This window comes from Pelodiscus sinensis, chromosome 22, assembly GCF_049634645.1.
Source record: "Pelodiscus sinensis isolate JC-2024 chromosome 22, ASM4963464v1, whole genome shotgun sequence".
Classification (NCBI taxonomy): Eukaryota; Metazoa; Chordata; order Testudines; family Trionychidae; genus Pelodiscus; species Pelodiscus sinensis.
Window position 1 is genome coordinate 2,399,923 of NC_134732.1, and position 10,611 is coordinate 2,410,533.

Consider the following 10,611-nt stretch of genomic DNA (forward strand, 5'->3'; position numbering starts at 1 on the left):
GCCGGGCGAGGGGCGGGGCGAGCGGGGCGGTTGGGGCGGGGCGGGGCGCGCGCCGGGCCGGGTTCGGGCCGCCATGACTCAGCAGGGGGCGGCGCTGCAGAGCTACAACAACGAGCTGGTCAAGTGTGAGCGGGGGGGGACCCGCGGGGGGGAGGGTGCGGGGGGGGCCGGCGGCCAGCCCCCCCCCCCAGCCCCGTGCGCTGCTCCCCGCCCTCTGTGCGCTGCGCCCCCCATGCACCCTGGCCCCCCCCGTCTGTTCTGTGCGCCGCCCCCATGCACCCCGCGCCCCCGTCTGCTCTGTGCGCCGCCCTCATGCACCCTGCCCCCCCGTGCGCCGCCCTCATGCACCCTGCCCCCCCGTGCGCTGCCCTCATGCACCCTGCCCCCCCGTGCGCCGCCCCCATGCACCCCCCGTCTGCTCTGTGCGCTGCCCCCATGCACCCTGCCCCCCCGTGCGCTGCCCTCATGCACCCTGCCCCCCCGTGCGCCGCCCCCATGCACCCCCCGTCTGCTCTGTGCGCCGCCCCCATGCAACCTGCCCCCCCGTGCGCCGCCCCCATGCACCCCCCGTCTGCTCTGTGCGCTGCCCTCCATGCACCCTGCCCCCCCGTGCGCCGCCCCCATGCACCCCGCGCCCCCCGTCTGCTCTGTGCGCCGCCCCCATGCACCCCGCGCCCCCCGTCTGCTCTGTGCGCCGCCCCCATGCACCCCGCGCCCCCCGTCTGCTCTGTGCGCCGCCCCCATGCACCCTGCCCCCCCGTGCGCCGCCCCCATGCACCCCCCGTCTGCTCTGTGCGCTGCCCTCCATGCACCCTGCCCCCCCGTGCGCCGCCCCCATGCACCCCGCGCCCCCCGTCTGCTCTGTGCGCTGCCCCCATGCACCCTGCCCCCCCGTGCGCCGCCCCCCTGCACCCTGCCCCCCCCGTGCGCCGCCCCCCATGCACCCCGCGCCCCCCGTCTGCTCTGTGCGCCGCCCCCATGCACCCCGCGCCCCCCGTCTGCTCTGTGCGCCGCCCCATGCACCCTGCCCCCCCGTGCGCCGCCCCCATGCACCCCGCGTCTGCTCTGTGCGCTGCCCCCATGCACCCTGCCCCCCCGTGCGCTGCCCTCATGCACCCTGCCCCCCCGTGCGCCGCCCCCATGCACCCCCCGTCTGCTCTGTGCGCCGCCCTCATGCACCCTGCCCCCCCGTGCGCCGCCCCCATGCACCCCCCGTCTGCTCTGTGCGCTGCCCCCATGCACCCTGCCCCCCCGTGCGCTGCCCTCATGCACCCTGCCCCCCCGTGCGCCGCCCCCATGCACCCCCCGTCTGCTCTGTGCGCTGCCCCCATGCACCCTGCCCCCCCGTGCGCTGCCCTCATGCACCCTGCCCCCCAGTGCGCCGCCCCCATGCACCCCCCGTCTGCTCTGTGCGCCGCCCCCATGCACCCTGCCCCCCCGTGCGCCGCCCCCATGCACCCCCCGTCTGCTCTGTGCGCCGCCCCCATGCACCCCCCGTCTGCTCTGTGCGCCGCCCCCATGCAACCTGCCCCCCCGTGCGCCGCCCCCATGCACCCCCCGTCTGCTCTGTGCGCTGCCCTCCATGCACCCTGCCCCCCCGTGCGCCGCCCCCATGCACCCCGCGCCCCCCGTCTGCTCTGTGCGCCGCCCCCATGCACCCCGCGCCCCCCGTCTGCTCTGTGCGCCGCCCCCATGCACCCCGCGCCCCCCGTCTGCTCTGTGCGCCGCCCCCATGCACCCTGCCCCCCCGTGCGCCGCCCCCATGCACCCCCCGTCTGCTCTGTGCGCTGCCCTCCATGCACCCTGCCCCCCCGTGCGCCGCCCCCATGCACCCCGCGCCCCCCGTCTGCTCTGTGCGCTGCCCCCATGCACCCTGCCCCCCCGTGCGCCGCCCCCCTGCACCCTGCCCCCCCCGTGCGCCGCCCCCCATGCACCCCGCGCCCCCCGTCTGCTCTGTGCGCCGCCCCCATGCACCCCGCGCCCCCCGTCTGCTCTGTGCGCCGCCCCATGCACCCTGCCCCCCCGTGCGCCGCCCCCATGCACCCCGCGTCTGCTCTGTGCGCTGCCCTCCATGCACCCTGCCCCCCCGTGCGCCGCCCCCATGCACCCCGCGCCCCCCGTCTGCTCTGTGCGCTGCCCCCATGCACCCTGCCCCCCCAGTGCGCCGCCCCCCATGCACCCCGCGCCCCCCGTCTGCTCTGTGCGCCGCCCCCATGCACCCTGCCCCCCCGTGCGCCGCCCCCATGCACCCCCCGTCTGCTCTGTGCGCCGCCCCCATGCACCCTGCCCCCCCGTGCGCCGCCCCCATGCACCCCCCGTCTGCTCTGTGCGCTGCCCTCCATGCACCCTGCCCCCCCGTGCGCCGCCCCCATGCACCCCGCGCCCCCCGTCTGCTCTGTGGGCTGCCCCCATGCACCCTGCCCCCCCGTGCGCCGCCCCCATGCACCCCGCGCCCCCCGTCTGCTCTGTGCGCTGCCCCCATGCACCCTGCCCCCCCGTGCGCCGCCCCCATGCACCCCCCGTCTGCTCTGTGCGCTGCCCTCCATGCACCCTGCCCCCCCGTGCGCCGCCCCCATGCACCCCGCGCCCCCCGTCTGCTCTGTGCGCTGCCCCCATGCACCCTGCCCCCCCGTGCGCCGCCCCCATGCACCCTGCCCCCCCGTCTGCTCTGTACGCTGCCCCCCATGCACCCTGCCCCCCCGTGCGCTGCCCCCCATGCACCCTACCCCCCGTCTGCTCTGTGCGCTGCCCCCATGCACCCTACCCCCCCGTGCGCTGCCCCCCATGCACCCTGCCCCCCATCTGCTCTGTGCGCTGCCCCCCATGCACCCCGCGCCTGCTCTGTGCGCTGCCCCCCATGCACCTGCCCCCCGTGCGCTGCCCCCCATGCACCCTACCCCCCCGTGCGCTGCCCCCATGCACCCCGCGCCTCCCGCCTGCTCTGTGCGCTGCCCCCCATGCACCTGCCCCCCGTGCGCTGTCCCCCATGCACCCTGCACCCCCCATGCGCTGCACCCCACGCCCCCGTCTGCTCTGTGCGCTGCCCCCCCATGCACTCTGCCCCCCCGTGCGCCTCCCCCCATGCACCCCGCGCCCCTCGTCTGCTCTGTGCACTGCCCCCATGCATCCTGCCCCCCTCTGTGCGCTGCCCCCATGCACCCTGCACCCCCCCTCTGCTCTGTGCACTGCCCCCCTATGCACCCTGTGCCCGCTCTGTGCACTGCATCCCCTCCCTCCCCATACTCCCCCACACTCTCTGCACTGGCCAGGTGGGCCCCACCTCCCCGTGCAGGGAGGCCATGCAGGTGCCTCAGGACATGTCTCGCCTGCGTGCGTGCTAGAGGGATGGGCCCTGAGCCCCTGGCCACAGTTGGCCCTGACTCGCCTCCTGCCCCAGGTATCGAGGAGCTGTGCACCAAGCGGGATGAGCTGAGCCAGCAGATCCAGCACGAGGAGGAGGAGAAGAGCAAGCTGCAAAACGACATCCGGCTCCTGACCGAGAAGCTGGCCCGCGTCAACGAGAGCCTGGCTCGCAAGATGGCCACCCGCAACGAGTTTGAGAAAACCATCGTCGAGACTGAGGCCGCCTACACGAAGGTATCTGGCCGCCGGGGGCTGGATTTCTCCAAGGCAGCTGCCCGATGCGTGGGGGGTTGGGTGGTACTGCCGAAGAGGCATGGCGTCTCTCCAGTTAGCAAGGCCTCGTGTAGAACCAGCTCTGAACTGCAATCAAAAGGCCAGGGAAAGCAGGGCTTTGTGGTGTGGCTGAACCAGAACTAGGTTCAACTCACTCGGCCAAAATCCTGTGGTCATTTACAAAAGTGAGTTGAAAGGTGCCACTGCACGTGGGGGCTGCCTTCCTGGGTATGGCACTTCCCACCCTGGGGAGCACTTAGCTAAGGCCTTTCCACAGCTCTCCCAAAAAGGGTACTGCTGTGAGAAAACCACACCAGGCACTGCACATGGGACCTCCAGCCCCTACCACGGCCCTCTGCCACTTGGCTGCGTTGCGGGGGGACATTGGGAACTGGGATTCTTGGCCTCTCCTCCTGGTTCTGGAAGAGCACTAGGGCCTAGTGGTTAGAATGACTGCTAGAGACAGGGTAAGCAAGCAGGGGCTTGGCACATTCGTTTCAGAAGGCAGTTTGGGTGAGGCTTAGGGGTTCGAGTTGGTGGTTTTGATTCCAGCTCCACCCAAAGTGCCCTTGTGCAACCTCAGATTTCTTTCTTCTCTGTAAAATTGCAGTTCTTTGAGAGCCTCCTGCATTGCCTTGTAGACTCTCAGCTCCAATCCCAGTGCATCATCTCTCTTCTTCCGGTCCGTCACCGCCCACTGGCATTCCGTTCATGGCACACAGTGCCTTAGCAAAGCCTGGGCCTAGCACAGCCTCATGGCCCCAGGGAGGACTGGCTGCCCTCTCCTACAAGACAGAATCTTGGGGGGGGGGGGAGTAAGATGCAGTGATCTCCCCAGGGAACACTTCAGAGCAGGGGCAAGGCTCTGTGGTTGTGTTGTATGGGAAGTGTCGCCTTTGCTGCTGCAGTGCTTGAGTTTTGCCAGCACACGTCTCCCATTCTGGAAAGGGTGTGAGGAGCACAGGGCCGTGCTGAATACCAAGGCTTGAGAAACCCCCTCAACAGGAGCTAGAGAGGGGAGGGCCTTTTCTTTTCAAGCGTGTGGACTGAGGGCAGGGGCCAGACCTGCAGAGAGTTGAGGATGGGGAAGGTAACTGGGGCATAGCCTGGGTCACTGCTCTCCAACAGAGCCCAGAACTTTGGCCTCTCCACAGTAAGGATGTTAACTAACAAGTAATTTACTAGTTGAATAGTCGATGGAATTTCCATTGATTACTTGACAGGCACTTCTGCATTCCTCCTTTGAAATGTACAGGAGCCCCCAGCTCCCCCTGGGGGTGGGCCAGGGACCAGAACCCGCCACGCTGCTCTCCCCAGGCGAATGCCCAATCCCCTAGGCCACGCCAGAACCCACCCCACCAGCTTACTCTCAGGGCACCCTTTCAAAGGAGGAATGCGGAACTCTGCCTGCAGCCCGGAGTCAGCAGGACTTCCCGCTGGCCCCGGGCTGCACACTGAAATGTACACACGTCCCCAGCGGGGCCTCTTGCGCATTTCAAAGCAGAAGTGCCCTGGTGGAGCCTGGAGTCGGCGGGGGACTCAGAGTCCCTCGCTGACCCCGGGCTCCATGCTGCAAGGCTGCTTTGAAATGTGACAGAGCCCGGGTCAGCTGGGAACCCCACACACCATTGCCTGGGACCCTGGGTTCTGTGGGGCATTGCTGCAGAACTCAGGGTCAGCCGGGGACTCCCCAGCTGATCCCGGGCTCTGCGCTCTTTTAAATGCCAGGCTGGAGCCCAGGATCAGCTGGGGAGTCCCTAGCTCCCCCCGGCTCCATGTGGTGCTGCTGCTTTGAAACACAGTGGCAGCGTTTCAAAAGGGCAGCGCCGCACGGAGCCCAGGTACAAAGCACCAGCGCATGGAGCCGGAAGTATTCTCTCCCCCTCCTCTTCTAATAGAGGCAGCAGGGAGCGGGGGAACTGACTAGTCAACAGGACTCTCTCTTAATCTCCTTATCCCATGCCCCAGGGGGACTAGTAGCCATGCAGCCTTCCCCTCCCCTCAGCCATATGGCCTTTGAGAGAGACACAGGCAGGAGCCAGCTAGAGAGGGAGCCTCTGCAACTGCAGGATGGTTTCAATAGGACCCCAGGGCACTGATGGGAGCATGAAAGTCCCACACTGGTTTCCCTGCACTGTGACTGTCTCAATATAGATGCTGAGGAACCTCCCCCCCCCCCCCCCCCGGTCTTTCCCTGTAGCTATTTCCCTCCCCCTCCTAACACTGCCTGAAAGTTTAGAACACCAAACCCCAGGGACCTGTTCTGCTTGTAGAATCACAGAACGCTAGCACTGGGAGGGACTTCGAGGTCATCGAATCCTGTCCCCTGCCCTCATGGCAGGACCCAGCACTGTCTAGACCACCCTGCTAGAGGTCTAGTAACCAGCTCTTCAATATCTCCAGAGAAGGAGATTCCACAACCTCCCTGGGCAACTTATTCCAGTGTTTCACCACCCTGACAGGCAGGAAGTTTTTCCTAATGTCCAACCTAAACCTCCCTTGCTGCAGTTTAAGCCCATTGCTTCTTGTCCTATCCCCAGAGGCCAAGGAGAACAAGTTTTCTCCCTCCTCCTCATGACACCCTTTTAGATACCTGAAAACCATCCTGTCCCCCCCTCTGTCTTATTTCCAAACTAAACAAGCCCAATTCTTTCAGCCTCCCCTCGTAGCTCATGATCTTTAATCATTCTTGTTGCTCTTCTCTGGACCTTCTCCAAAACGTTCTGAGCAGGTGCCCAGAACTGGACACAAGACTCCAGCTGAGGCCTAATCAGCGCAGAGTAGAGCGGAAGAACGACTCCTCCTGCTTGCGTATTCTGTCCCTTTCCCTGCGGTTTGACTTGCAAGCTCTGCATGACAGGGAATGTTTTACTCTACATTTGTGTGGTGCCCAGTTCAGTGGTGCCCCTTCTTGCGTGGCCTCCATTTAAAACTGGGTCGGAATAACGGGATAACGAATAACGTCATTTACTGCTGAGGAATTCAGTTTCCATTTTGAAAAGAGTTTTTCACCACTGTGCATTGGACTCGACCCCGTGCCAGGGCCTCTGCCCCAGCTTCCCAAGGCAGCAACAGGATGAAAATTACTAGGTTGTGGGCAGGGGTCCCAGACAGGGGCTGTTACCAGCTGGGCAGGCAGCCGTGCTCAGTCCCAGCTTGCGCCAGGACCAAACCCCACTGCAGCTCTGCAATTTAAAAGGCAGTAGGAGACATGCAGCCTGTCCCTGGCTCCTACTGCCTTTTAAATTGCAGAGCCACAGCGGGGTTTGGTCCCCAACCCGGCGCGAGCAGCAACTGAGCCGGACTATCTACCCGGCCGGCTCCTACTAAATTTAGGAGGCAGGCAGCCCAGCTCATTCCCTTGTGCCAGCTCGGGGACCAAACCCTGCTGTGGCTCTGCAATTTAAAACGTAGCAGGAGCCGAGGACAGGCTGCCTGTCTCCTACTGCCTTTTAAATTGCAGAGCCGCAGCGGGGTTTGGTCCTGGTGCAAACCAGGACTGAGTGGGGCTGCCTTCCCCTATCAAGTAGTCGATAAACCTATCGACTACTCGATTACTAAAATAATCTCCATTTAGCATCCCAACTGGGCATGCTACTTGGCTGCTGAGCATAATGAAAAGTGTTTCTGCCCCAGCCTTCCATGTCCTGAGCTCTGTCTGGTCAATCAGACCTCTAGAGCAGGTTAAAAAACAGTTAGCCCGATAACAGTGAATTCTGTAACAGCGATTCCTAGTTCAAGAATACGCTTAGGGAGAGGCAGGTCAACTCCCATTCACAGGCTGTAGATGGCTCTGAATGTCAGTAAGTAACAGAGCTGAGGATGTCGGTGACAAACTACTTGGCAGATCGCTGCAAGTCCCCACTCTTTGGTGGTTGGGACTGTTCTGAAGTGGCTGAGCCATGCCCCACCCTGGCAGAGCGTCATTTTATGCAGATATGTCTACAGAGCATTTGCTCAAAGAGAGACCCCTCCCATTTGGTCTTGGCCACAAGCACCAGCAAGCCCCTATGGCATCCCCTCAGTCACACAGGCTACGTCTACACTGGCCCCTTTTCCGGAAGGGGCATGTAAATTTCAGCAGTCGTCGTAGGGAAATCCGCGGGGGATTTAAATATCCCCCGCGGCATTTAAATAAAAATGTCCGCCGCTTTTTTCCGGCTTTTAAAAAAGTAGGAATAAGAGCCTCCGGAAAAGGGCACTTTTTCCGGAGGATCGGGGCCAGTGTAGACGCTCTTTTCCGGCTTTTTTAAAAGCCGGAAAAAAGCGGCGGACATTTTTATTTAAATGCCGCGGGGGATATTTAAATCCCCCGCGGATTTCCCTACGACGACTGCTGAAATTTACATGCCCCTTCCGGAAAAGGGGCCAGTGTAGACGTAGCCACAGAGTTTGAGCCGGTCCAACACCTAGCACAGGAGGGCCGTGACCCTTGGCTGGGGTTCCTGGGAAGTACCATAAATCAATCTACACCAAGCCTCACTTGTGCTCCAGCCCTTGAAAAACAGGAAGATGCTAAATATACCAGCACTGCTTGGGAGGAGGAATTCAGCCAGCTGTTGTCTGCTCTTTCTGGGAACTGTACACAGCTGCAGGGGGATGCTTCACTTTCCATAGGAGAACAAGGAACAGTGCCACTTCCCTCCTGCTCTCAAAGCTGCCATCTGAGAGGGGCCAGCTCTGAGTGTTCCAGGCGTCAGTGAACCCCTCCATGGCTTCTAGGGTTGTAGTTACTCCTACAGCTTTCATTCTACCTGTAGTGACCCTTCAGGCTGACAGCCACAGGGAGCTGAGACGTGCACAATCTGTAGTCTGTCAAAGCCAGTTCCTCATTCAAGGAGCTCTTGCAAAATGGCAAGGACACATTCCATCGGTTTCCAAGAAGTTAAACTTTGGGCATGGCCCAGGCTCTTCAGAACTGTCCAACAGTCACGGGGATGGGGCTTGCGGTGGTTGCCTGGGAAATAGTCAGCCTCCAGCACGGCCTCAGCTCTGTTAAATATTGACACCAGCACTGTTATACTGTGGGGTAAGGGGCAGTTGATTTGCCTTCAGAAAATGGCATTATTAAAAAGTGGAACAAACACTTAGAAATGTCATCCCACTAAATGTACATTTTAAATAGTTGTGTGTTTAATTAGGGCCAGCTGTGACTAAGGAGAAATCTGTCGTTTTACAGGAACACCGAGGAGGAAGTGCTCCCCCACTAGCTCAGGGGTCAGAGTATTCACAGCTTGTAGGGGGACTGGGTTCAATCTCCCTGCTGCTGAATCAGAGCAGGGACGTGCAGTTGGATCACCCATGGCCCACGGGCATGCCCTGACCACTGAATCATAGGAGGCATTCTGGGGTGGGGCTCTTTCTCCAGTTGCAGGGGTTCCTGCAGTAGCCACTGGAGTCTAAGACTGGACATCTCTTTCTAACATACACGAGTTCAACTCCACGTTACTGGTTTGACAGAGGAATTGCCTGAGTTACGCAGCAAGTCAGACCGGATGAGCAAGGGTCACTTCTAGTCTTAACATCTATAAACAGCAGCACTTGCCCAGTTAAACATCCCTGTTCTAAGGAACCGGTCTGCGTTAATATTGCTAGATGGGGAGGCCAGAAGGACCCTCGTCTGCTCCTGTTTAACAGCCACAACACATTCACCCAGCACTGCCTGCCTCCAGCCCAGAACCTGAGGCTGAGCTAACGTGTCTCTCTCAGGAGACACCCAGGCTTGACGCTCACCTGCTTCCTTGGGCGCTTGCTCAAAATCCAGCTCCAGCTAAGAGACCTGCTCAGTTTCTGTAAAATGAAGTAACTTGTGTTTCCTGCCTGCCCAGATCCTGGAGAGTTCCCAGACGCTGCTCAATGTGCTGAAGAGGGAAGCAGGGAATCTGAGCAGAGCCACAGACCTGAAAAGTAGCATCACGAAGGAGAGCTGAGCACGTGGACTCGAGTGTTCTGGGGGTCACTCTGGGAAGCCGCAGCGTCCCTGGCCAGCATGCTGAGCGCGTGACCTGGGGGAAGCAATGGCTAATAAAATCTTTGTTTTGCAGAAGTCAGTCCTTTTGGAACAGCCTCGGGGCCAGGTGGGGATCCGTTCAGGCTGTGTGCAACAGGTGCCATTGAGCAGGGCTGGGATGCCCTGGGAATGCAGCCTGGGGAAGAAAGGGGCCTCAGGATGTCGCACTTCCCCCTTCAGAGCCAGTGCACAGTTTGCTTTGGCAGGAGCCATTTTCCAAAGCCCTGGGAAGCCCTGTAGAGGTCATAGCCCAGCTGCCAGGGGCCACTGCAGAAGGGTGGGAAGCGTGGAAGCAGCCTGCTGGCGCATGCAGACGCCAAGGGAGGCGAGCGGCTGTGCTGCTGGCCTGGGTGCAGCAGATGGGAGGTGGCAGCAGCAGCGCACATCCTAGAGCAGGGGCTGCTGACCCCCAGAAAAATCATTTGGAGGGATGGGACAGGGCACTCCTACAGCACACTGGGAAGCAGGAGCACAAGAGCATGGAGGGGCAGGGCCACGACTCTCGGGGCAGCGGGAGAGCTGCATTTCAGGACAGCCCCACTGCCACACCCCCTCGGGGCCCATGCCCAGTGCCTGGGACACGAGGGATGAAACACCCACCAGGATGGAGAAGCCGCATTTCTAGAGCAAAAAACCCCAAGCCCTCACTGAGGAGAACGCTCCCCACGTTCCCCTCACACCCCAGAGCCTAGCGGGGGCCAGGTTTGTAGCTTTCGCATGCTCCGGTCCCTCAGTAGGCGCAGGCTCCCCTGTGCTAGGAGGGGAGGTCTGAGCCACAAGGGCCACATCCAGACCCCGCCCTAGAGCTACGAGAGAGTAGCCCTTCAGGGCAGGGACCAGCAGCCCCCAGCTCCTCCCAGGGTAGGCAGCATTCCCCTCTAGATCACCCCTGCTGGGGCAATGTGTAGCCTGAAGCGCAGTAGCCTCAGGACCCTCCTTGAAGTAAGACTTTAGCTGGGGAGGGC

General features: G+C 62.3%; 1 protein-coding gene across 1 annotated transcript; it reads left to right on the forward strand.

Moving 5' to 3' along the window:
- The first annotated feature begins 2 nt into the window (after positions 1-2).
- SSNA1 (SS nuclear autoantigen 1) lies at positions 3-9,682 on the forward strand. The gene is made up of 3 exons (XM_075905537.1): positions 3-125; positions 3,398-3,597; positions 9,465-9,682. Exons 1-3 carry the CDS (start codon positions 74-76, stop codon positions 9,564-9,566), a joined length of 354 nt encoding a protein of 117 aa, XP_075761652.1. The 5' UTR covers positions 3-73; the 3' UTR covers positions 9,567-9,682.
- The last annotated feature ends 929 nt before the right edge of the window (positions 9,683-10,611 follow it).

Excerpts from the sequence above, each read along its gene's own strand:
- SSNA1 (XM_075905537.1), top strand. The coding sequence starts at position 74 with ATGACTCAGCAGGGGGCGGCGCTGCAGAGCTACAACAACGAGCTGGTC. Across the intron at positions 126-3,397 it reads CAACAACGAGCTGGTCAAGT|GTATCGAGGAGCTGTGCACC; the intron begins GTGAGCGGGGGG and ends CTCCTGCCCCAG. Across the intron at positions 3,598-9,464 it reads CTGAGGCCGCCTACACGAAG|ATCCTGGAGAGTTCCCAGAC; the intron begins GTATCTGGCCGC and ends CTGCCTGCCCAG.